This window comes from Carica papaya, chromosome 3 (genome assembly GCF_054855325.1).
Source record: "Carica papaya isolate Zhongbai chromosome 3, ASM5485532v1, whole genome shotgun sequence".
Taxonomy (NCBI): Eukaryota; Viridiplantae; Streptophyta; class Magnoliopsida; order Brassicales; family Caricaceae; genus Carica; species Carica papaya.
In genome coordinates, this window is record NC_142311.1 from 9,218,377 (window position 1) to 9,246,240 (window position 27,864).

The following is a 27,864-nucleotide window of genomic DNA, read 5'->3' on the forward strand; positions in this document are numbered from 1 at the left end:
GAATTTAACGTACAAGAACTGGATTTAGATTGAAGGTGCATCTCTTCATCTTTCGTGGAGTACTTTGTACGTTGCCATTCTGTTCATACACCATGGATCAAACTGCCGATTTACCATATCCACTGCTTCTCATCTTAGAAAATATTAAGGTTTTGTTTGGTTAATTTTCCATTTAATATCAGAGTAAATTATTGTTTGTATCCTAAGGGTTGTCATACTACAAAAATTTTAGAACCTAACAAAGAAGATAATACTTGTAAAACTAAGTTATAAAATATAATGTTTTTGTTTATTTTTGAACATGAAAGTTGTACACATATATATAAATATGTACACAATAACTTTGGAGGATAAATTATAATTTGCTTTGAGCTTTAATGTTAGCCTTGATAATATATAAAGAAAGTATAATTCCATATTTGTCATATCTGTTGTCTTAATGTTTTTGAATGTGAGATTTTCTCGTTGGAAAGAAAATCTCACATCAAAGATTCAAGATAAAAACAGATGTGGTTTGATATATTAAATGTCGTGTGTTCTACCATTATTATAAACATAAATTAAAATAACATAAAAATTGAACTGAATATGTTATAAAAAATTTTTATTTTAGATTTCAAGTGTCATGTTACGCTATTCTTTAATCTGTTTATTCTTGTTCTTTTCTATTTCCTCTCAGACCAATATCCCATAATTTTCGCTCATTATCCTCCCCGATCATTTGTCAACCTTTGATTATTAGTAAGTAAAAGCAAATTCAAGCAATAAAAGATACTGGTAAAGCAACTCCTAGCATTGAAGATGCAGACAAGATAAAAAGAATCCAGAGTAAAAGAGGCATATAAGTAATCGTACGAGGGAAATAAAACATAATTAAATCTTTAACTTCCAAGACTAAATATTTAAAATGTAGATCAAAAGCTAAATACCCGGGCAAGTGCGGAACTTCAGATTTTTTATTGAACTGCTGACATTTACAATAAGAGGAGACAGAATAGTTTGAGAACCCTCAATCACATCCCCGATAAAATATTGGGATGATGATTGTTCGTGAAAAGTACTAGAATGCAAATATCCTTGATGCAAGGCATCAGCAATTGCCTCTCCTTATGTTACAAAATTCATTTCCTGAGATCTTTAGCTGCATAATTCACAGTTGAGGACTACAAAAACATTGCCATTAGCGACATTTTGTAGTGTTATTGCAGACGACTAAAGAAGGTTGTTTCCTGTTATTTTCTATCGCTTTTATCAGCTTCTGCACTTCAGGATTGGAAACAGATGGCTGACATTGTTGTTAGCAGGGATTAGGTTAGAAGGGTTCGTTCTCAAAGCTTGACAAACGAGAGTCTGATAGAACAGTGAACAGCTGTGTGTCTACAAATAACTGCAAGTATCCAAGAAGCAAATTACCAAAAAAAACAATCAGCTCTATAACTGCAAGTCCGAATTGATTAGTTCTGATTGCATATCTTCATCCAGTTAATTTATCTCAAGAATCTCCAAGTCCAGCAGTGAACATTCATATTGCCAAGTCCAGACAAAAAATATTAGATGTGAATGCGTGATTTCTCGACAGAAACACCAATGCCATGAGCTGTCCGGTCAGTAGAGCATGCAATACAATTTAATACCAATATAGATTACAAATTTATTAATGCTAACAAAAATTGAAGGGAGACTTCTAAAAATGAGTCATGACTTTCAGATTAACTGAATTCAACTTGTGTATGGATCTGTGTGTTTCTGTGCATTTTGCATGTACCAATATGCATGTGCTACTAGAATAAAGATTGCAAGTTACCTTAATGAATGCTCGGTCCCTGATAGGGAAAGAATCAATGAAGCTATCTTTAAGAAGTAAGGAAACCTAAAAGGTTGATTTAAGATTCACATGTCAATAAAATATGGCAAGCTGGGCAGTAGGTGACTTTAAAGGAAGAGAAGAAATTTAGACAATACTCTGTCATTGTTGGATTGCACGCTGGTTATTGTATGAGATCTTAAATCAGAACAAATAGACTCCAGGTAATGCCTCATGGCGTCCAGAAATTGCATTGCAGCTTCAGCCTGGCACAAAACTTAGTTGCTTGTAAAAGTAGCACAAAATGCAAGCTTCCACTCCAAAAGAGCGCAAAAACAGGAAACAGAAAAAGAATGTGATATAAGAGACAAGGAATATCGGTTCACAAGAAAGTTTCTTTTTATATTTAGATACCCAAAAAGAATTTAGTTTGAACAGGACTGCGGATAGATTAAATATTCGTGTCACCTAATAGATCATATTGAGAACTCAACAATCAATTTCACATACTGTACCTGCTTTCTTTTCAGTTATCTCTTTCATTCTTGTTTGTTTTTGCTAGATAATACCCCCTTTATTCTTGTTAGTAAAGGGAAAAACCATATACAAAATTGTACGCAAAACCGATCATTCTTGTTTTCATTCTAGTCCAAAATAGCTTAAAGCATAAAATAAGATAAGAAATAGATTGTATGCAATATAGATCATTCTGTTTTCTTTCTAGTTCTAAGTACCTTAAAGTCATAAATGAGATCAGAAATAGCCCCACACATTATTCAAATAAAAATAAATAATATAAAGATATATTTTGAGGGCGAAAAATCTTTAAAAAAGTCTATATAATTGTTTCGGTAATTACACAAATTATTTCAGCAAAAAAAGACCTTGTTACCTTAAGCTTTTTTCTTTTTGAGATAAGCTTGTTACCTTAAGCTGTTACGATTTTTTAACAAACTATTCTAAAACATGATATTGTTTTGGGATCTGGATATCTCTTACACCTTTCTATATACAAGATGAAGGATAGAATTTGAAGTCAACTCATCAACTTACAATAACATCATTATCTTATTTAAGCTAAACGCTCTTGACTGAAGTAAAATATTTACATCCAAAATTATCAAGTGAATTTCACATAAATATGACCTTGTACCAAAATATTTGATAACAGATTGTGTACAACACTCACTACCAGATATGAACAACAAATGATACAAAATCATCTTTGACTTTTGCATTTCTTTCTAGTTTTGGTATTCAAAATAACACCATTCAGATGTTTTTGGCTCAGGAAATAAACAGATGTACAAGTAAAACCTGGTTCTTTAGTTATTTTTCCATTGCATAAATAAAAAAAAAAAAGGAAAAAGAAAAAACTACAACAAGCTTCTATACTCACTGTCTTCTTACAGTCTAATTGCTGTCTTTTATTTATCATCTTAAATATTATCCTAAGTTCTATTTGTTTTCTTCAAGTAGAATTATTAATTACATATCTTTTTTATTATTTTATGGTTACATAATCGAGACAAGTATTTATAACTTGTAAGTTTTTTTTAAAAAAAAAAGAAAGAAAAAGAAAGCAAATCTAAACAGCCTCATCATATCTAATATTTCTTTTATAGATATACTTTTGAGTAAGCAGTCAGTACATACCTGCACCTCATTACACCTATATACTGGATGCCTTTTAGCAGTAGAGCTCTCGCATGAAAGTCTAGCATGGATTGGCCTGAGCTGAGAAATAAGTTCTTTATATCGCGGCAGTGCTGGTAAATAATACATTTTCACCTGAAGAGGAAGAGTTAGAGGTAATGAGTACAATTGGAACTTCCTTGGTTTAAACAGCTTGAGGTGACCATAAGAATCACTAAGAAGGTCAAAAGCCATATAAAAAAATTTGTTAACAGATTTTAATACTTTCTGTTTGTTTAGAACAATGAATATACTGTGCATTTCCCTTGAAGCCATATGCAAGAAGAACGTCAACTAAAGGTTTCCTTCTTTAATTGGGTAGTTTTGAAGGAAAAGGATTTTGACCATTGAGAACTCAAGAAAAAGAAAGATTTTAGTTAGTTGGCAAAGCAGGGTCCTCAATCATCCACTCATTTAGTGCACTATGAAAAAGAAGCTTTGGGTCATTGGCTGGCTTGTCTTTGGTTTATGGCAGTTCTATTGAGGTGAAATTTCGGGTTGAGAAAATTTGATCCACAAGGAGAGAGAAGAAGGCTACCAGCTTTGTCCTATGCCTACTTCTTTGGATTGTTTGCAAAGGAAGAAATAGGAGGGTATTCCATGATGCTCGAGGTTCCTTAGATTTTATCAAAGAAAAATGGCTCCATACTTCAAGTTTTTGATTTAATGGGAATTCAATTGTAAACAAGGGTATGACAGAGCATACAGAGGTTTAGTCTTGCAATAGTTTTGTTCTATGGCTTGCATCCTCACTTGATACTCTTTAATGAATTTGTTTTCTTTTTCTTTTCTGATCCTCTTTAATAAATTCCTTTTTTTATAAAATGAAGCTTCTTTAAAGCTAGATTCAAATTAAGCATGCAAAAGATGATCCAAAAGCTTACAGACCTGGTCCTTAAGCACATTAACTTGAACAACACTAGATGATTTTATCTTCAAATCAGCAGGCTTATTTTGTATACCAACCTGCAACATCGACACAAATTTCCAAATCAAAACAACAAATTTCTAATAATACTTCAAATGATTTCTTGTTCTCTATGTCCTTCAATTATTAGTGGAATATTTTAATGTCCTGTGAATTTAGACCATCTTCTGAACGATCATAATATTCATTTTTTCTTATTTTAGTTCCTCAAAAGGCTATTTCCCACAATCAACCTCCTATAGTTTACAAAAAGAGTGAATTTGAAATAGCATCCATTGAAACACAACAATGAGTTGTAGAGAATACAACACCACCGATAAAAACAACAGCAACAACGAAAATAACAAAGAAATCACATGAAATGAATGTTGTTATCAGACAGTTTTTATCTTTACAATATTGAAGTCAGTTAATATTAAAAAAAGGCTAAATATAAGAGGTCAATATAAATAAGAAAATTAAACAAAAATATCTTGTAAACTTAAAAAGCATATGTTTTTTTAAAAATAATTAAAAATTTCAAAGACTGAAATTAAAAGTAAAAGATCATATTCATGATTATTCAAGTAACAAGACTCACTCATAGTTTCAGTTGTCATTTAACCATATATTCTACTCAGTTAAACCTTATGTATTACCAGATAATTTTGTTAATGTCCCTAAAATTCTATTACGTGAAATTCTTCAATCAAATGTCGAAAAAAGAAGTTGCAAAAGGTTAATGCAGATGCAATCAAAATGGATAAGAGTAGTGTCAAAATGTGAAGTAGGAAAATCAAGAGACAGCAAAAGAATTTCCATCATGGGGCTAAAATCAAACACGTTTTAATGGGTTTCTAATTAGATATATTAAAATTTATGACCTTGGTTCTTGTCAAAGAAAATTATGAATTCATTAACTGAGTTGTAATAAGTCAATTGTATAGTGCAAAAATATTAGGAGAAAATCCAGAAGAAATATGCAGAAATATTAGGAGAAAAATAAAATAAAATCTAAATTTAATACAAGAATCTTAAACAGAAAAGTTTCCTAAACCTTTTAGAAATATATTTTCTATCCTATTTTTGGGGGCATACAGATTTGGTATCCAACCCTGTAAACCATGAAATAAAAATTACAGTTTTCTTCATGGTATCAGAATATGGTTCTCTGTTCTATCTATCCAAAAATACCCAGAATGCTGAAGTACAGCATGGCTCACCATCTTTAAACCTCAAAGCCAGAAGTTGTGCATTCAGAAGAAATTATTCTTCTGAGGAACAACAAGATGGATAATCCGATGATATCCATCACCACATACAAGTTAAATAGCCAAAACTACCTACCTTGGTCGCAGATTGTCATGATGTTCATGTGTGGGAAAAGGAAAAATGATCACCTTACAGGAGCCATTTATCTGCCTGTCATAAACGACCCAAAATACCGAACTTGGAAAGCCGAAGACTGTATGGTAATGTTTTGGCTTGTCAATTCAATGACAAAGGAAATATAAGAGAATCTCTTCCTATTCAAGACGGCTAAGGAAAACTGGAACACAGCTTGTGAAATGTATTCCAATAAAGATAACTCCTCAAAATCTTTGTTATAGGAAGTATACTTCACGACTTGAAACGTGGTGACTTGATATTGACACAATACTCTACCATCTTGACAAGGAACTGGCAATAACTTAATATGTATGAAGAACAATGGTGGCACTGCCCAGAAGAAGTCTTCAGTATTGAAGAATCATTGAAAAAAGAGACTGTACAAATTTCTTCTCAGCCTTAATAAAGGAACTAGATGATATATGAGGAAGAATCCTGTGAGCGAAACCAAGTCCCAGTCCTCGTGAAGTGTTTGCAAAAGTGCGTGTGGAAGAGAGTCAAAAGAAAATAATGCTCAGGAATCCAACACATACTCAGATTCATGAAAATTCAGCACTTTCTACTCATAAGATTCAGCCACTTCAACGGGAGAGGAAATAGAAAAAGAAAAAGTTGTGGCGCGATCACTATTGGAAGTTCGATGACTTAAACAACATTACTAGTCATGGAAAGCCATCGAATTGGAAACAAAATTGGAATCAAGGAGGAAAAGAAACCAAAGGAAATCTAGAAAGAGAGTTAAGAGGAAGCCTAGCCGTGAAAGTTTTAGTACCGGGTAAGAAAAGTCTAAATTTGAGGAAATATTTTAAAAATTCAACAATATGATTCAAACCTAATTTCACATGAAAATTCAAATTCTTATAACTGATATTGCCAGGGAATACTTCAAACTAACACTTGGAAACTACCTAGAAAACCAAGGTATTACAGATCAAAGTTCATGTGTTGATACACCTCAACAAAATAGAGTAACTGACAGAAAGAATCATCATATTATTGAGGTAGCCAAATCACTTATTTTTTCAACTAATGTATCGAACCACTTTTCTGGGAAGCCGTACTCACCATTACTTACCTCATCAATTGAATACTTTCTGGAGTACTAAAATTATGAAATTAATCCAGAAATTAGTCACAACTACCCATATAACAGAACCATTTCATCCATCCAACTAAAAATCTTTAGTGCACCACATGTAGTCACATTCACTCACAACACCGTGGTAAATTGGACCAAAGATCAGTAGCGTGCATATTTTTAAAGTATACCTTGAATGAAAAGGGATATAAAATGTTATTTACCTGCAACCTGATGATTTTATACCTTTATCCGAAATCTGAAATTCAGGGGAAGAGAAACCAAGAAGAATCCTAAATTTGGGATCTAACAATGGAAGATTTAGCTGCAACCTGTTGCCACCCAGGAAAACTCTATTTCATTTCGTGAACCAATTACAGCACATAGATAACAAATTCCAAAGTCTGAGTCTACCCATAAGGATTCCTAAGAGAAGTCTTCTACTGAAAACCCAGAACAAGGCAAGAACAGGGAGATTATTGTTTACTCCAGAGGAAAGAAACCAGAAGAGGATATAGAGCAGTAACTTCTATCACCTGAGCACAGCCAGGTATCAACCCTGAATGAAGGTTCCAAAACACAACCCGACCACACTGGAAGTGATGCAAATAGAGAAGATCATCCAATCGCACTAAGATAAAGGGTAAGATTGTGTATAAATCATCCTTTATGCAATTTTGTATCATATACAAGATTATCATCTCAAATTCAGACATTTTTTGCAAGTCTAGATAATATTAATGTTCTCAAGACAATTTAGAAACTCATAAATATTCCAGATTGGAAGATAGTTGTGTGGGAAGAAAAGGAGGCCATAAAGAAAATGGTATATGGGAACTTAAAAAATTACTAGAAAAAAACGGACAGTAAGTTGCAAGTCTTCACTGTGATATAAAGCTGATGAGAGAGTTGACACGAAAAGTTCGACCAGTTGCTAAAGGGTTCACACAATCATATGGTATTAACTACCAAGAATCATTTGTGCCTGCTGCGAAGTACTGTTATCATTTGAGGACTTGAGCTCCAACCTTGGCATGCTCAACATCTATGCCTAACTTGAGGGGAAGTGCAAGTTAGGAGAAAATCCAGGGGAAAAAATATCTAGAAATATCAGCAGAAAATTTAGGAGAAAAAAAACAGGATATTTTCATACAGCTTTTAGAAGAATATTTTCTGTCTTTTTTTGGGGGGGATACTCATTTGGTATCCAACCCTATAAATAATATAATAGTATAGAAGAAACCTATGGAATAAACTTACAGCTTTCTTCATATAGTTAATTCAACAAGTAAACTAAACTGAGAAAGAAGACCAGGACTGTCTAAAAGCCAAGCCAAAGCCCTAAAAGATTTAGCCTAGCTCATAACAGAGTTAATTCTTACTCCAACATTCAGCGTGCTTTACAAGACAGCATTCTAGTACTTGCACTAACTGTTTGTTGGATTGTCTATGGTTTCCTACTCTTTGCCAGCTGTTATATCAATTTGGTTTCCCACTCTTTCTGACTCATCTACATCAACTGTTCTAAACTTTTTTCAAAATATCAGGTTAATTCTGGTATAGGGAAAATAATTTTAAACCCATTACAATATTTTTGGCAATCTCTATATCAGCTTGGCTGTTCTGTATTACAACTTCGTAGTTTCATTTCCAGCATCCCATATTTATTTAAATTACTAAATACTAATTCTGAATAAAATGTGAACATCTTTAAATATTTTATATTGCAGGTGCCTTTTTGACTCGTTTATTTCCTATTTCCCTAGTATCTAGGTGTGATTACTCTTTTCTACTTTGTCATACTAGTCAGTTCACCAACTATGCTGATTAGACCATTCCATATACAGGTCCTATCAACCGAAGGTGAAAAATAGAAAAATGCACGATAGAACTCTAAACTTTTCCATGCCGTTGATCAAACAAATCAAAATATACCTTACAATGATACATCAAGTACATTTTCTATAAATTTTAATCTAAAAAATAATACTATTGAACTGAATTCATGAAATTTGGGATGATATGCTGGTGAAACATTTATGATTGGTTGATTATCCATGCAGCAAGAGGCTACCCAGTCTGTGGACAAAATCATGAATCAAATATAGCGCACAATGTTAAAGCTCTAGCTCACAGGAAACTACGAAGTTTTTGACAAGTGTAAGTTCCATATAAAACTCACAATAAATGGAACTGGTGCATCAAGAAACTCAAGCATCCTTCCTGGTAGAACCTGAAAATGGAGAATCAAGAATATAGCATGATGAAGAAAAACTGATAGTACCAAAAACCAGACATACATAGAACACATGTAACACACATTATAAAAGGTGGTCTACCCTAAAGTGAAACCATATTAACTCTTTTCCTCTTTTTCTATCCAAGGGGAGTTGACATAAGGAAATGGAGTGAGATTCCAATCAGCTAAAGATCCAAGCAAACAAGTTACTACTGAATACACATCAATTCACCTCCTTAAAGCAAAATACTAATATTTTGCACATAATTCCTGTTAGAAAAAAATCTGATTTAGTTCCTGTAAAAATATAAATGTCAAAAAAAGTCCAGCTATGTTAATCTGTTTGAGATTCAAGGGTAAGTCCACATGCCAAGTCACCCATAAAGTTTCTCTATGTAAGTTAGTGCTTTGAATAAGATCCTTACAACATAGTACCTTGTAGATCAAGGAGGAAAAAACTGTTGTAAATGCCAAAGCTTGCATCTTATTTTATCTAATTATGGACCTTTTCACTGGTTGAAAGGTGTTTTAAGAGCTTGACTATGGAAATTTGGGTAGTTCCCTGTTTTTGGTTTAGTTTGACAATCTCTAATTTTTTTATTCTTTACAGAACTTTTTGATGCATAATGGATTAGCTCTAAATAACTAAATAAATTAGAAATCATAATTCTACTAAATATGGAACTACTATATTATTTATTAAACATAAAATTACTTATACTATTTATGAGCATATTATTAAAATTTTAGTAACCTTATGATTTTATTTTTAACAGTATTCAGTTCCTATTTGTATTAGTAGTATTATTTCATAATTCCATTAGCATTGTTATTCTTAAGTAATCTTCACTAAATAGGGTTAATCTCTTTACATGTCAATCCTTAGTTTAAGAGAATTGATGGATATATTGATAGAATAGGAAAGCTTTTGTATACAGGTTGACAGATTTCAATTATTGGATGTTATATGTAAAGAAACCTTTGGTGTGATATATAGGATTTTTATTTCAAAAAAAGGTGATATATAGGATTTTATCCCCAAATCCCTAAGTAGACACATTAAGTCTAATTTTGTCTATTAGTTGATATTACAATTAAAAAAGATCCTACACTCAAAAAATCAAACTCCATATCCAAGCAGCCTCCTTTGTGAGTCCATTCACTAGACACCACCGTGCAAACGGTGACACCGGTCCTACCACCCATCTAAGATCCCACTCGACAAAGCCCCAAATAACTGCTGCAAAAAATGCACCATCGGCCTTTGCAAGCTCTCCCAACCACTGCCTCTCTATATCCCGTCCTTTTCCAAAATCGTGTTTCACACTACTACTCAATCTACAACCACCACCAGAAGTAGATCCCATTATCAAAACCCTGATGTTGTTCGATGAGCAGAAGGCATGTGGCACCCTCATGCGCATGATCCATGAGTGGGCATTGCAAAGTCATGCTCTGTTTTGATTTTCTTTAACAGGATTTCCCCAAACCAATTAACCTAAACAAAACCGCTTCTAACCTGTTTTCAGTAGTTCAGAATAATTTCCAAGTATTTTTGCCTACTCTTCTTATTTTTCCAGTTCTTTTCATAAAAATTAGCGCGATAGAAAAATTTTAAACATGTGGATCCCTAAAGAAGAGAATAAGTCATTATCTAGAGCACGAAAAATTAGCAAGTCTTTTTTAGTTGTAGCTAAGCACAATCAAGTAGTTAAGTGAAGAAAAGATTAGAAGTGTCCTCTAAATTTTCGAACTCTAGTTTGTTGTGGAGATAACAATAAGAAACTTGTTATTCATGAGTATTGTTGCAAGAACATCATTTCAATCTCTGAAGTCAAATGACTCAATGTTTCACCACACTGCATCTACAATCATACAGGTGACTTTGATGATTATATGAATATTTTGATAACTCAACAAAGTCTTGTTTCTATTTATTCCGGTACCTACATTGATTAAATATTGTCTAATGTAGTTTCTATTTATGATTGGAGTGTTCAATATGGCAGGTGACAAGACTATCAATTAAGTCATTTTATGTTTGGCATAAAAACCTGAAGAGATGGTAAATACGACATCAAAAAGCACTTACAGTCAATAAAAAAGATAAAGAAGAGCTCATTAAAGTTGAGAAACAATAAGAACACAATTTCTTCCTGAAGGGAATAGATTTTGAGATTATTCGAGATCTTTCGCCACCTACGGAGAGTTCTAAATTTCAATGCGAGAAAGAACATAAGCTAAGTTTAGTGATATTCAATTCAAGGATAAAGTTGAACTGCAGATTGGTGCATATGTTAATTTTATCCTGCTACCAGAACTTTACCCACTTAGAACATTATGTGTTTCTATTATATTTACTACTAAAGCGAATGAATGAGCAGAGAGTTTGTTGAATCTTCATGGTATCAGTATTTTACACTATTTGTCACTTAAAAGCTAGTAGATGAGTTTTATCAAACAAGGAAAATATGATGCAGAACAGATTAGTGTTAGATTACCTAAATAGATTGGAAATCATAGTTCTATTAAATATGTAAAGATTATATTATTTACGAGTCAAATATTATACTTTTAGTAACTTTTGGATTTTATTCTTATCAGTATTTAGTTTTCTTAGTTGTATCAGTAGTAGTATTTTCTTTTATTGTTATGAGATAAATAAGTAGAGTATTTCATATACTATTAGTATTTGTATTTCTTAGCTTAATCCTATAAATATCTACATAATTTCACTTCTTGAACAGATTAGTATTCAACAAAATATTCTGCAAGTTTCTCAATTTTCTGTGTAATACAATCAAATCTCAAGTATAATACTTACGATTTATTAGATGTGATATTTAAAAAATCTTATGTGATAAATAACTTTTTATCTCCAAATTCCTAAATAGGTAAAATAACCTAATTTATCCTTATCACCTTTTCATAGCTAGATAGCACTTTACTATTATTTCTTTCTCAAAAACTAAAAATGGAAATCCAAATTCCTAAAATGGTTTGCCAATTCCGGGATTGTGCACATGTTAAGACTACTTTGGGAAGAAATAACATGATGATATACTATTGTTAAGATAAAAGTACGCAGCCATATCCAAGTGAAACCCTGTTGGCTTCAAAGATTCTAACAGGAACTAGAAGTTCCTTAATCTTATATACTTACTGGAAGCAAAAGACTCTGCCACTGAAATGGACAAATCATCGGAACAAGAGATAAAACTGTAGCTGACAGAACACCCTGCATTAATGGGAATTCATGTCAAACAATCAATTCCATTTCATACTCATTAAGAATTGTTAATAGCTTGACATAAACAAGTGAAAATAAAACAATTCCACAACCATATTAGAAGTTTTGAGCTAAATTAATTTGTTCAGTCACACCATTAACACACCAGATTTGGACATACAACCACCACTTGTTTCTCTAACAGTACTCCTGCAAGCAGCGCCAAAATCTGGAAGAAGCACCATTATTGAAGTCAAGTCACAAACCAAATTGCATTATACTTCTTTCCCCAATGGGCCGTAAGATGGAATTTCATTTTATTTATAAATGAACTCAACAAGGAATCCATTACAAACAAAGTTTTATGTCCGAACTAAATAATAAAATGTCAAAATAATTGCGGAATTCAATTAAATAATTGCATTTTGGAAAACTCAAGGAAGAGTATAAAAAGCATTTCAAGTTTTTTTCCATCCATACTCTCAAAGGAGACAAATTGCACCATAAAGAACATTACACTTTCAAGTGAGAGAACACGACAAATGGTAGCAGTTGTCCATATTGAGAGTGCAAGAGCTTCCTCAGCAGCAGCCAACTTCACTTTGACCTTTTACCAAGACAAAAATGTCAAGTGACACTATTTTCACTGTTACTTTACAAGATAGAAACAACCAAAAGAATACCTCAGAAGTTTCAAATAAGTCTACATATTCTTCAGAAAATCCAAGGGCAGACACTGGAGGACGTATATATTCAATAGCCTGTAAATGCTCAAGAGGCTGAAATACAATTTCACAACCTCGTGGAGGAAGAGGAAGAGCATGATAACCACAAACTATTTGTAGCAAATCAATCTTATTTTCCTGTCAAAGATGCACCAAAAAAAAAATCAAATGACAATCTCATTAATGTGAACAAATTGCTATGTGAAACAACGAAAATGTACTAACCCTAGCCCATTCCATAATCAAATCATCTCCAAAATCTTTTTCATTATTTGCGAAAAGTTCGTCATCCTCGTCCTCTGAGGCTATGCTTCTAGCTGGACTGCCAAAGATAAAAATGTATTACTGAAAGTTTAGTGGTAACCATAAAGGAGCAAATTTGAAGGAGATACTTGCATAAAAATAGGCTATTATCATGCAGGAAAGAACTAAACTTATTTTAATCCAACAAAAATTACAAATCTACCACCTGACCAATAAGGAGTCAGAACTCCCAATGCGCTCTAATTTGCGGCTCCTAGAGGAGAAAAAGGTTCCAATCTCTGGAGAAGCTTGGCAGCTTTCATAACTTGCATATGCTCGATCCGAAGGTCCAGATCGGTTCTCTGAGACCTCAGAAGAATTGTCATCAAAATAGTTTGAACTTTTTCTTACATCTCTATCCAATTCCCTTGAATGACCTACATCTGAAGAGTCGCTGGCAGTCAAACTGTCAGGAGAACGGGGTTCTGGTGTCCTTTGTGAAAAGGATGGGATCTCATCATCTAAGGTAATTCCAGCAGCAGCTGCAGTGAGGGCCAAGGCTCTATCAACAGGTATTGCAGAAGCCGTCCAATCATCAAAATACTCCCTATCAGGGGAGTCAGCATTCCCATTCATCTGATCATGCAGTTTACTTATTGAAGGGGAATAAACAGAAGTAGACAACTCACTGACAAAATGTGTTATTCGGTTCAGACGCTCTTGTGCGATGATACTGCATCAAGTAAGTAAAACTGATAAATTCATCACATCGATAGGAACACATATCAGTGCCTCCCTTACAAGTAACTGAACACTAGATTTACGAGTTACGGGGTGTTTGAAATTAGCATTGACCTGTTCAACATCTCAAAGTGCAACTCAAAAAAAGGAACTCTTGTAAGCAAGCAATAGCATCGAGGTGCAGAAACCAAAAACCGGCTGCATCCTCTAGATGACTGTGTAAGGGGTGATGAGGCACTTAAAATACCAGGTGGCCTCTGAACAATCTCGGACACATGTAAGCAAACACCATAAAGTGTAGCATTGTCTGCCACCTGATAAACGGAACATTAAATCTTAGCATCTCCATCGCTATTTCTTTCAGAAATCTTTAGAAAAGCAAGATAATGTAATGAATAAGAGAAAATCAACATTACTTTTCACAGTTGCAACTAACAAACATTTAAAGTTACAGGTTTCTTTTCTTCTTAAAAAGGATTTACAGGTCTCATCACTGTGCAACTATAATCACCAATGTACCAGCAAATAATTCAGGATAGATCATAGCTGAAGTCAGGTGCATCCAGTTAAACATGTTTCCATTATATGCCCAGTGTGGCAGACTGAAGTATCTGATATATCCAACATGAAGTGGTATAAGGAATAAAAGGATAGAAGATGAGGGAACTGAAGAAAGAGTAATAAGTGCACAGAAGGTTGATTACAATCAAGGATAATGACAAAAAATCTGCAACCAGACATACAACTAAAATCACACAGCCTCAACCAAGAAAGGTTAAAATATCTCGGACAACATAAACAACTAAACCTTCACTCTTTTGGCCACCGTATCTGAATAACCATATTAGAGGAGATAGATCATTACATACACTTCTATGCATGCTTCCAACAAGTGTGCACAGCCAAGATCAAGCAACCATACGACCATGGAGAAAAAAAATTTCAATTTATAAAATTCTAGCGGGCCAAAATAAGATGCCAGAAGATTTTCATAAGAAAATAAATCAACCACCAAAACTTTTAACTTGTAATATGGAACTGAAAGTTAAGTAAACTTCATTCATATACAGATGCAAGTGCATTAACAAGTTTATAAAGGCAATAACCAAATGCACATGCAGAGGCCCAACTATCAGAAAGTAAACAAGTAGCAGATTGCCTTACTTGAATAATGGCATAGAAAAGACACTTAAGACAGTAATTTCATTATAGTATCCTCTAGAGTGTTAAGTTTTTGACAGTGTAAGCAGAAGTATATACAATTTATAACTAGGGAAAATTCACTAAGCTTATAGCTAGTTGGATGATATGAAAAAAGTGGAACTTACCTTGAGAGAAAATATAAATGATGAATCATCTTTTCCTAAGTGCTCCTGTTAGGAACCCAAAGTAGTGAAAATTCAATTTCTTGTGGAAGAAAGAAGAAAAAATTTAAATACTGATAAAAATGTGGACATAGCATCATACACAGAGAAGACCCTATGTAAAACAGCATCTATTAAAATGAGCATTGTTTAGGATTCATTTAGAAACATCAGTCCACTTTCATCTGTGCTTATATGTTCGCATTTAATCAACCAAATGCAACCTCTGTAGCATTTTTCTCATCCGGTATGACAACATAACATAATTGTTTTGGACTTCCTATAGAATATGTTCCGTTATGGGGCTACAGTAAGGTAATGAAGTGTGTGTACACCTCGTAATCAAACTCAGATCAACCCATCCAAGAGACTGGACTAAAGGATTTGGTGCCTATCCAATGAGTCAATTATTGAACCGCTTTAGTGATTAAAAATGACTAAACTGAAAACATAATGGTTTCCCCTTTTTATGAGAGAGAACTAGATTGGAAATTTTTTATTAACAATGGTATTACTGATTTGAATAAAAATTTTTAGTTAACAAAGTTTGAAGGTTATTTAGCCTTTGTGTATTTGCATCTAAAATCAGGCCATATAAAAAACAGCCACCCATACAGGGTCCATTGAAACTGGAATTATTGCCTTGCAGAGAAAGTGCATCTATGGGTGGTTCTTGGCAGTAAAGTGACAACAGAATATTGGCAATCATATGTTAGACCCCATTAAAAGAAGCCCCAAACTTTCTAGTGGTTTCTACAGGTACCTATCATGATCGTTTGCACAGAAAACCATGTTAAATAGTTGATCAGAGTGATCATTTTGGAATTACAATTTTAGAACTACTTCATCCAGATCAGCTTGAAACTGACTACCAGGTTTATACTTAATGCCCATCTCCTTCTCACTCTCCTTCCCAAAACCTTCTGACAAGAAACTTTTGGTATGAAACTGATAAAATCATAAAACCTATGGTAGTCACAATTATGCCATAGCAGCAGTTTCTTTGCGATGATACCACATGGTGGCAGATGGCCAAGCCACAGTTGAGAAAATTAAATAATTGACTGGTTGGTCAATCAACTGGTTCATATCAATGAAAAGATCAATCAAGTCTTCAAGTTTATGATTGCCAGTCAAATCAATGAGTTTGATCCAAGATTATAACCATGTATAAGTCTATTGAAAGATCACGATGCAACTACCTTCACTGAAGGAGAGAGCTGCTATAGTCCCATGTTGTTTTCTTTTTCTTTTTGAAAAATATCATTCTTAGAATGCATTAAGGGTAAAACATTTCCATGACATTAACAAAATAATCACATATTTTACAGTTTTCATGATCTTGCACTAGAAATTACCATTTATTTAAAATGACTGGCAGAAATCTTTTGTAAGACTCGAAACTGATATGAACATGTTGAGTAGTAAAGCTCATTGTTGTTTAGATCAGATGATGATCCTAGCAGCTTTATAAAGGTCCATCCATAGTTCTAGCATCAACAGGGATTTGCAAGTACAAGACATGGGACAAAAACAAATATGAAGATGATATAAAAAATTAGAGAATCTTAGAACCAGAAAGCCCTTGATATCATTCATTATGTTCATCACACCGCACAAAGGGAAGAGACTAAGTATACCCATTCTATAACTATGCACCATCCAGGAAATAAATACATTTGGCTAACACCAAGAAATTGCAAATGGTATTTCTCACACAAATTCAGACTTAGTTTGGCATACCTGTCCATAGACAAGCTCATTTAGATCACTAAGTGACGGCGTTCGTTCCAGCAGCCATGCCTATGTCATGAAAATCCATAAAAAAGCAATGGATTAGCAATTCAATTTTAGCACCAAAGCAAACCTGTGATTGCCCATGATGAATTACCTTCATGTTGGCAAAAGCATAAACCAGGATCTTTTATGCATTTCATCCAATGCTTTTTGAAGCATGTTTTGGTAGGCATGAAATGAGTGCCAAATACAGGATTGATAAAGTTTGAGTCAATTCTAGGTTTTAAACCCCTTGGTACCTAGTGTGTTAAGAATAGTTAATGTGTATTTTATTGATATCACAATTATATATATATATATATATAGGTTTTCTAAAACAGAAAAACAAATAGATAATTAATTACATAAAGTGTATTTTAACCTTCTACCCCTTTAACCTAAGTTATACTTTCTTTAACATGCCTCCTCAAGTTAGGGAATGGATATTGTCCATTTCCAGCTTTCCAATGAAAGTTTGGAATGTTAAACTGCTCAAATCTTTAGTCAACGCATTTTTTAGTCGTGAATTAGTAGGTATATATGGAGTAAATATTAGGCCCCGCTAAATTTTTCTATAATAAAGGGTTTATTGACATGAACATGCTTATTCCAATCACATTGTACCAGATTGTATGCAATATTTATGCTTGACTTGTTGTCACAATATATACATGTGGGGTTTTTCCACTTGATTTTTATAACTGCTAACTCTGATCCGCACTTGATACAACAACTATATTTTGATTCTTGCTCATTTAGGTAATTAGGTTGCCCTTAAGGAAGATACAGTAACATGTGGTATATTTTTTGTCCACAACTGATCCTGCATAATTTACATCCGTATAAACTTATAGAAATAATCTATCACTTTCCTTAACATGATTCCTTTACCAGATGACCCTTTAAAGTAATAAAGAATTTTGTAAGCTGCTTGTAAGTGCACTTTATTTAGATTGTGAATGAACTAACTTATAACACTTAATGTAGTGGTACTGTATGGTCTCGTGTGGAACAGGCATATCAATCTCTCAAAAAATATCTTATATATCTTCTCTACATATGTATCTTCTTCTCCTACTCCTAATTTATGATTGGAATCAATAGGAGTACCAGTTGGTTTATATGCTAACTTTCCAATATCTCTAAATAAGTCATGAACTTACTTATACTAAAAAATAAAAATCTATTTTGAGCAAACCACTTCAATTTTAAGAAAAATTTCAATTTACCGAACTCCATTGATTTAAAATTTTCTTGTTAAACACTGGTTTAGTATCAATTTTTCTTTTTAATCATCTCCTGTAACAATAATATCATCAACATATTTTAGAAAAACTATAACTTTAGTCTCTAAGTGTTTGATAAAGAGAGTACAGTCTCTTTAAATCTGGTTTAATCCCATATTTATCATTACCTTTGTAAAACTATTAAATCATGTTTTTGACAATTACTTGAACTTATATAGTGTTTTCTTTAGTTTACACACTTTACTACTCTTGCTTCTCTTTTGAAACCTAATGGATCTCTATATAGAGTTCTTCTTCTAAGTCTCAATGCATGCAAGGATGTATTTTTCACATCAACTTGTTGCACCTGCCAATAAAAAAGGGGCAGCTAAAGATAACAAAATTTACAGTGTTCATCTTATTTACTGGTGCAAAATTCACAATATAGTCCTTCACCACAATCTTGTCTTATATTTCTCGACTGTCTTATCTGCCTTATATTTGATTGTAAATATCCACTTGCATCCCACGAGCTTTTTATCTTTATATATATCCACCATTTTCTATGTTTGGTTTTTTCTAATGTCTGCATTTTCATATTCATAGCAAATTTCCATTTCTCACAATATTTCAAATACAATATTAGAAATAAACTCAATATTCAAACTTGTAAAGAGATTTTTATAGAACTGTGAGTACGTATCACATAATGAACTGTGAGATAGAATAAAGAGAATGTTTAATGCATTCTCTGCTTCTTTTATGAACTGCAATATATATATATATGTATCATTTTCAGACTGTATAGGTTTTCTAAGACTTACCTCAGTTCTATAATTCAACTCGGATGTTTGGACCAGCTTAGGCTCAGAACTCATATTCTTCCTCCTTGTATACACATGAGTGAACCTGAGATTTGATATTGTCTATCGAGTGGGTGAGTTTTTCAGTGGATTTTGAAGGCTTTTTTGTGGCAATGATGTTGGGATGTATGGCAATGTTGTTAAGGTAAAGTTGGTTAGAACTTTATATTTTTATCTTCCAATATAGTCTCCCTCTAAAGATAAAATTAAATAAAATATGATTTTTGTTCAAACAAATGTGACATTCTCATATATATATAATTTTTTTGTGAACAGATGGTAACATTCGTACCTTTTTTAGAAGAGTAACCCATAAACACATATTTCAGGACTCAATGATCAAGTTTTCCTCTTTAATAAGAATGAATATAAACCAAAACAACACACCCAAATATTTGATGGACCAAATAGTTTGTGGCACTTGCTTAGAGAGTGATTCTAGAAGGCTTTTAAATCAAGAAAACTGAAGAGCAAATCGTCAATAATCTAAGTGGGTGTACAGACGGCTTCGCCCTAGTATTTTTTTAGGACATGGTTTTGAAAGATAAAAACTCTTGTAGTGACTAAAATATGACTATTTTTGTATTCCGTTACTCCGCCTTATTGTGGAGTGTGGACGCAAGATGATTCGGAAAGAATCACTTCTTAATGAAAAAATGATGGAAGTGTGTGATTAAAAAGGTCTTGACGTTGTTAGTGCAAAATTTTTTAATATGGGTTCTAAATTGAGCTTTAATTATGTTATAGAGATAGAGTATGATATGATTAATATCATATTTGCTTTTAACTAAGAAAAATTAAGTAATTTTAGTGCAACCATCAATAAATTACACAAACCATCGGTTATTAGAAATATTAGGTGTATGGGTCAGTTCTCAAATATTAAAGTAGATTTATGAAAAAAAAAATTCAAATTCTTTTATTACTAATAGGAAACATTACATATTTATGTTTGAAAACTCTTATATATCACAATATAAATTTTCATTTTCTGAATTCTTAAATAATAATGGAAATATAACCTTCAAGATGGAAAAGTGCCAAAGTCTTTTATGGTGGAGCCAAAACTTTGTATGGAGTTTATAGTAATAATAGAGAAAGATTTTTCCACGTATATTCAATTAGTAGAGTTTATTTATAATTTCAGTACATCCTATCATCTTCCTTGATTTCTGATCTTAAAAGACATAGTAAGAAGGGTAAATGTTACTTTGCAATTCAAGTCTTGTATAACTGTGACTGGTAGAAAATTAGTATACAGTTTGGAAACATATAACATATTTTCTAGGATTATGGTATGACTAAAATGTTGTCTTTGCCTGCAATAATATTGATAAAATGATCTAAAATGACAATTTTCTTATTATTTGTACAGAAAATTTAATATGAAAATATTTAAAAGTATTAGTCATATAAATGATGGTTCCTAAGTTTACAATCTAAAAACTTTCAAATAGTTTATCTAAAACATCTAGACGATGTGAAAAGAAAGCACACTTGAGAGATTTGTTACACCTGTACCTGTGAGTTTCTCAAGATCCTCCAATCGATCTTGTGGGTTGTTCAATCTCAGTTTTGAAAGTAGTCAAATCAACAAACTTTTCCTCCTCTCACTGGTTGGTCATATGAACCTGTTTAAAAATCTTTTGTAGGGTAGTTTTATATTCTCACTTCTTACTAGAGGTATTTAATTTACCATGTAGCATTCAGCATTTTTCTTTGGTATGACAAGATTTTTTACAAAAAATATACCAAAAATTATCCCTATTAGTAATTACAGGAGATGAGTTCTCAGTGGGACTCAATTCCTTTATCTATTGGGGCGAGGTCTAGAACCTCATGTAATCAGAGTTGAGCAATCAGTAGGGCAGGTTTCTAGCATGACCACTATTCTTCTCTTTTCCGCAATTACAATGAAAATTAATCTCATTAAGTGATAGTATTTCTCATTTCCCAATATTTGAATTAGTACTTTATCACATTTAAGATAGTATTTTATATGCATTGTGTTTTCAACAATTTCTCAAGACAAATTGCACTTTTACTGGAATCCATAGTAAGACTGAGGTATTGGTGCAATTTCTGACATCAGTTTTTAACGTATTAGAATATTCATTGACTATCTGTTACCTTGGTGAACCACCTCTTTACAATTAGGTCATAAATTTGTGCAGTGACCTTGACTCTAGAGTAGCTTTTACCAATTACATCCCATACTTCTTGTGTTATAAATAGAAACATCATAATCTTGCTGATTTCTAGACCATAGAATTCCAAAGTCATGCCAGACCGTTGACTCTTTTTTGTCCCAAGCATCTATAGTTGGGTCTACAGGTTTTGGTCCAGTGTCCCAGAAGATTGTTGAGCTTGCCCTTTCCCTTGATTGTGGTTCAGTTTAATTAGAACCAGCTCAGATAATCCTACCTACGAAACAATAGGCGGACTAAAATTCTCTGATGGAATTCCCTATGTGAGAGTGTGTTTTGGAATGTTACCCCCATTATTTTAAGATTTTTATGGCAATTAAGGCTGAATAGAAAGAAGAATCTTACCAGAAGGTCGAGCTGCATCTGACCAGAGCGGCTGCTAGGAAAGCTCATGGCTTGCAGTGAGAAATGTTTTTGCTTGGCAAATGGGACTAGGTACGACTGGGTGCAAGAACGGAGTTGCGGTTTGTGGCTCTACATGGACAGAATTTGGAGCGAAGCGAACGAAGGAATCTACATGTGTGGCTAGGAAGATTATTGGGACAAGGCACAGCTAGGTGCAGGAAGGGAACCGCAACTTGTGGCTTTGTGGACAGAATCTGGAGGGGAGAGTATGAAGGAATATGGACTCGTGGCTGAGGCAAAAGATTATGCAGATAACAACGGTGCATAGAGGAGCGGAGCACCCAGTCTATATGGTTGGTGCAACCACGTCTAAGCAGCAGGAGTGGAGTCTGTGCAGCTAAGCAGTAGGATCAAAGCGCACAGGAGAAGTCCTGACTGGATTACTGGTGCTGGCGGCAAGCAAGGCCAATCTTGACGATTGGTGAACGGCAACTGAACTATGACGACCAACTATGAAGGCTGACCTCTTTTTTAAGGTTTTTCTTGTTTCAACAATGAATATTGAATAGAATTTGTAAAAAAATATATATGTTTTTAATCTAAACTCTAATATCATATTAAAAATGGTTAATGTGTAACATCACAGCTTTATATATATAAACTTCTAGAATATAAAAAATAAATAGACAATTGACTATAATTAATTATATAGGGTATTTTTTGAAATAAAATATAATTAATTATATAGGGTATATTTTATTCTTATACTCCTTCAATATAATTTGCATTTTCTAGATTTATAAACATTTTTTATAAGATATCTCAGTTATTATCCATAACATTTATATTTGTTTGAGATAATTGAGAAGCTTTTTGGAAAATTTAATAAAATCATCTAAGAGCATTTGATTTCCATGCATCAGTCTTCCTTAAGGCCAGATGGTGGAATTGGATCTGGTACTTGAGCAACTTACCATAATGTTGACAAAATGTACACGAAAATCATATAACTAATTAACCTAAAGCACGGGTTCAATGTAATCATCATTTATATGTCAACAATGGGATCGGGGAAAAAGAAAAGATGCTCAGCAGAGGGAATCAGACAAAGAAGATAGGAAATACTGAATACAACAATGACAATGCAAACATTTAAAATAAATAAAAAAACCAGAAAAAAAATCCATTGTAGCACTTTTAAAAAGTGTGTCAACGGTAAAGAAGCATTAAATATATACTGGCTCTTGCTCTGTAAATTTAAGTTTGTAAAAAAACAAAATATCACAAGAAAGATCAGCAAGATCAAACCTTGACACCTCCAGGGAAACAGAAAGCTGCTAAATCTTTGGAACGAACGGCTAACTTCTTTCCAGGAGGATATTTAAAGAGTATCTGTTTGTCCAAGTAGAAAAACCACAACATTTTTACCAGTTCATACGTAAAGGAGACATACATTATAAAGAAGGAAACTATTTGTGACCAAGAAAATGACCAAAAGTTTCGCCATGTGTTTTACATTAACTGAAGCAAACAGAAATGCCTATGAGCACTACATTTACAAGCATCATAAAGACATAGCAATCAACCAAGATATTTTGCAGTGGGCAAACAGGCATTTCTTCACACAGAAAATGCAGAACTGATGTTTGGATATCAAACAATGACGAGAAAAACAGATGACTGTACATGTGTATTCTGCACAGGAACATCAGTACACAACGGCGACTGCACATACTACATTGAACCATACATTGAAACTAGAAAGGAGCTGGAAGAGAGTAAAATCAAGCATTCACAGAACCTGAGGTTCCAACATCGGAAGTGAAGGCCCACGATGCTGCAGCATTTTGAAATCTATCATTTCAGATCTAGCCATCTGCATTTCCCATTTCTTCCTTTTAGCAAATGCTTCCTCCACAGCTTCCAAATTAGCTTCTGGATGAAGCCCGACAATAATAAAGTGTTCGAAGAGCGAGGTAGGCTCCTTATACTTCGTGTGGTCCTAATTTTGATAGCAGCCAATATAAAGCAAGTTAAAGCATAAATCACAATATCTAGCGTATTGCATAACATAAAAAGCCATTAAGCAACACAAATAAATAGTTAATACCCTAATCTTTTGGAACCACTGAAAGTAGCATAATATTCATCAAAGCATTCAAATAAAACACGAAAAATGCGCCCCTTAATTCTTCATTCTAATTCTTAATAAATAAAGCGCAAATTTGGTCCAACTATGAAACTAAACACCTACCATAGGCAAAGAGTTTCTCTACATAAAAACAAAGGCAAGCAAGGGAAAGACTGAAAGAAAATGGAACACCTAAGTGATTGCTTTCAATGCATTTATTTAAGCAGCCAAAACCAAGAGAAACTCTCTATGTTAAGCCTTCATGCTACTGCGATTACCATTCTGTTCTCAAACTATAATTAATGCATAGAAGACACAAATCACAAGAACAGAGCAATGCATGTCTAATACAAATTGTAAATAGTAGGAGCCATGAGTTGATCTGACTTGGAGTAAAAATCACACAGACATGTGTTTGTCATCAAAAAATAACAAATGCAACTTTTCAATCATAAAAGATCTTCATTTTGTAATTTATTTTGCAGAGAATGATAACATATGAACCTCATTCAACTTCCACCACAAAACCCTGCTTAACCAATGTGTGAACAAACGATCAAACACACAGAAAGTATATGTTAATCTTTCCATTGAAATGATAACTGCTAGAGGTTGCAATATCGGCTTCAAATGGAAACTGTATTTAGAACTTACAACAAGATGAGAATTTGCATACATACATCAACTTTTTATCTGACAAGCATTTCATTGAAGCAGTAAATGTAAGGGAGCAACTTGAAGGCACGATGTTATATCAAAATATATTTATATATATTGTCATTACAAAGAACTCATTTTGAATATTGACCCCTAAAGAGAAGATGTCAAAAAGATGTAGCAGGTCAAGAGAAACTTGGAAAAAAAAACAACTTTAAAGTGGGAATACCATAGTCTTGGAGTGAAGCTGGTACCACTGGCGCTTTTGGTTCGCCAAGACCTCGGGGTTGAAACTTGGAGGGCCACCTTCTTCCCGTGAATTGCTACCCCACCGCCAAGCCTTTTGCACTTGGGTTCTCAATTTCTGAAAGCTACCACCACGTTTGTGTCCCAAAGTGCCAATTTCACTTCGGCAGCGCCTGTGTCCAGGCCCTCCTGGTGGTAAGCTTGCACTGCTGGAGCACACACTTTGCAGCTCTTCTCCGGCCACTCTAACTGCCTCCTCCGAGAATTGCTGTAAAACCTCGTGTGAAGAAGATGGATGATCTTCTTCTGCTTCTGTATCCTCTTTCATATCCATTTTGTTAACGATTACATCATCTTCTTTTGTATCCACACCAAGGTTACTTTCTGTTCTATCCCTTTCAAAGTCACTTAATTCATCTTCTTTCAGATCCCTTTTTAAAACACCCAATTCATCTTCTTTTATGCCAGCTTCTGACGCGATTGACTCATCCTCTATCGTGCTCTTTTCCAAAGAAGTTGGCTCATTATCTTTTGTATCCCTTTCGGAAACACTTAGCTCATCTTCTTTCTGATCCCTTTTTACAACACTTAAGTCGTCATCTTTGATGTTTAGTTCCAATGCACTTAACTCATCTTCTTTTCTGTCTGTTTCTAAAGAACTTAGCTCATCTTCTTTTGTATACGTTTCAAGAACAATTGTCCTGTCTTCTTTCAGATCCCTTTCGGCAGCACTTGGTTCGTCTTTTTTCGTGTTTGTTTCCAAAGCACTTGGCTCACTGTCTTTTGTATCCTTTTCCAAAATGCTTAGTTCACCTACATTCTGATCCCTTTCTACAACACTCAAGTCAGCTTCTTTGATGTTTATTTCCAACGCACTTAACTCATCTTCTTTTGCGTCTGTTTCTAAAGAACTAAGCCCAACTTCTTTTGTATGCGTTTCTAAAACACTTGGCCTGCCTTCTTCCGGCACCCTTTCTACAACACCTAATTCATCTCTTTTTGTGTCTGTTCCAAAAGCACCTATCTCATCTTCTTTCATATCTCTTTCTACAACACTTGGTTCATCTTCTTTTGTATGCCTTTCCGCAACAGGTAACTCATCCTCTTTCTCGTCCAAATCCAATATACTTAATTTATCTGGTTTTGGCTCTGTTTGGAAATCACTTGACTCGTCTTCTTTTATATCACTTTCTAGAACACTTGGCTCTACTTCTTTTGGATCACTTTTTACAATACTAAACTCTTTTTTCGTGTTTGTCTCCAAATCACTTGGCTCTTTTTCTTTTGTGTCACTTTCTACAACACCTACCTCGTCTTCCTCTATGTCCGTTTCTACAACTCCTAGCTCCTCCTCTTTCATGTTCTCTTTTATGACACCTAGTTCATCTTCTTTTCCGTCTCTTTCTACGACACCTAGCCCCTCTCCCTTCCTATCCATTTTTTTCCACCCATTAAACCACCACTCTGCACTAAATTACATAGCATAAAAGCATTCCTTCACTTATTCAGAAAGATTCTGTAAGAAAACGAATATGCCAACCTTGTTAAAGCAACCACAGCGTAGATAACACAGATTCTGGAAATCTTCTCCCCTCACATGCTCTTGATCCTTGATTTCATGAATAACCAGGTGACGAATTCCTCTAAGACCCCAACACTTGTACAAACCACCTCTCCTTCACAACCTGAACATATTTCAACCTTCTTTGTGCGTAACACTAAATTACTCCGGTTGCAAAAAAGAACACGAAGAGGAAAACAACTCAGGTATTTGCTAAAAGGTCTCAAAAAAAGGATACCAAAAGGTAAATAAGAATGATATATCCCAAAATACGTTGATAATAAACGAGAGACCAATAATAGAAATTACTCATTACCTCCGTATTCAAATCCAAATTCGTAACTGAAACAGAAAAATGAGAGGGGAATGGAATGAATGCGTGGATGAAGTAACGGGGCAATAATTGCAGAAAATCATCAGAAATCAATGTGAGAGATTGTTTGAATACCTGTATTGGATTAGAAAGCTTCTGAGTTTGGTGTGAAAACGGATAGAAGAAAATACAGTTTGCCAAAAATAGAAGGACATTTAAAGAAGGAGAGGTTACACACGAGAGAAGGAGATTGTGCGAACTAATAAACTATGCAACTTTCTAAAGAGGAAAATGGAAAAGACAACGAAGAAAATTCAAAGACCCCTTCAAATTTGTCAATATTCCATTTATCTCGTATTTATCACCAGATATTTAGCTTATTGCGTTTTGCCCCCCCAATAATTCTGGAAATATGAATTATACCCCTTTCTTTCATATTTTGCTATCTCGTCCAAATTTAAGAATTCAGTGCTCTCTATTATTTTTAATTACCGAAATTCATTATTTACCATTAAGACTTGTACGTTAAAATTCTTCTTTTTGAGTTATTATATAATTTTATAGATTACGTGAATATTCGTAATATTTAATTCGATAAGATTTATAATATTTTCAAAAAAAAAAAATGCGACATAAGGCAATTAAGATCAAAACTTGTACGTTATGATATTGTCATTTTTAACCGCCTAAACTTATTATTTATAGTCAAAACTTGTATATTAAAGTTTTTGTTTTTGAGTTACTACATGAATTAACATATTACAATAAAAAAATTCAATCTAACATTCTTCTCGTTCAAAATATTTATTTATAACTAATACCGTCTAAAATCTTCGTATATTAATTGATGATCAATTAAAAGTTAATAATTCCCACCAACCAACTAAAAACGTATAATTTAATCTTACACGTTGTTAACTTTATGAACTTTTAAAACTACACCACCTTAATTTTTTGTTTTAGTTTATGACATTCAAAAAAGTTTGTAGTTTTTGCAAGTATATAAACATTGACTAAGAAAAGCCCATATAAAATAATGGCCCATGAAAATTACAAAATCATGCATCGACTTTTCGTAATAATAAAATAATCATGTTGTTTAATCCTTTATAAATAAAGAAGTGA

At 33.5% G+C, this 27,864-nt stretch overlaps 1 protein-coding gene across 7 annotated transcripts; it reads right to left on the reverse strand.

The window, feature by feature from the left end:
* Positions 1 to 938: 938 nt before the first annotated feature.
* On the reverse strand, positions 939 to 27,067 carry LOC110811521 (DENN (AEX-3) domain-containing protein). 7 transcript variants are annotated; one of them, XM_088215576.1, is made up of 20 exons: positions 26,875 to 27,067; positions 26,743 to 26,768; positions 24,849 to 26,550; positions 23,633 to 23,833; positions 23,140 to 23,223; positions 17,158 to 17,217; positions 15,379 to 15,423; positions 14,165 to 14,364; positions 13,536 to 14,042; positions 13,292 to 13,388; positions 13,025 to 13,204; positions 12,859 to 12,948; positions 12,508 to 12,570; positions 12,276 to 12,350; positions 9,056 to 9,106; positions 4,388 to 4,465; positions 3,461 to 3,595; positions 1,963 to 2,070; positions 1,805 to 1,870; positions 939 to 1,387 (listed from the first exon to the last, which is right to left on the reverse strand). In XM_088215576.1, the coding sequence occupies exons 3-20, from the start codon at positions 26,301 to 26,303 to the stop codon at positions 1,313 to 1,315; spliced, it is 3,570 nt and encodes a 1,189-aa protein (XP_088071702.1). In that variant the 5' UTR covers positions 26,304 to 26,550; positions 26,743 to 26,768; positions 26,875 to 27,067; the 3' UTR covers positions 939 to 1,312. The 7 variants fall into 7 exon arrangements, with proteins under 7 accessions (XP_088071702.1, XP_088071699.1, XP_088071700.1 ...); XM_088215573.1 differs by having other exon boundaries at positions 24,849 to 26,583; XM_088215574.1 differs by having other exon boundaries at positions 24,849 to 26,591.
* Positions 27,068 to 27,864: the final 797 nt, after the last annotated feature.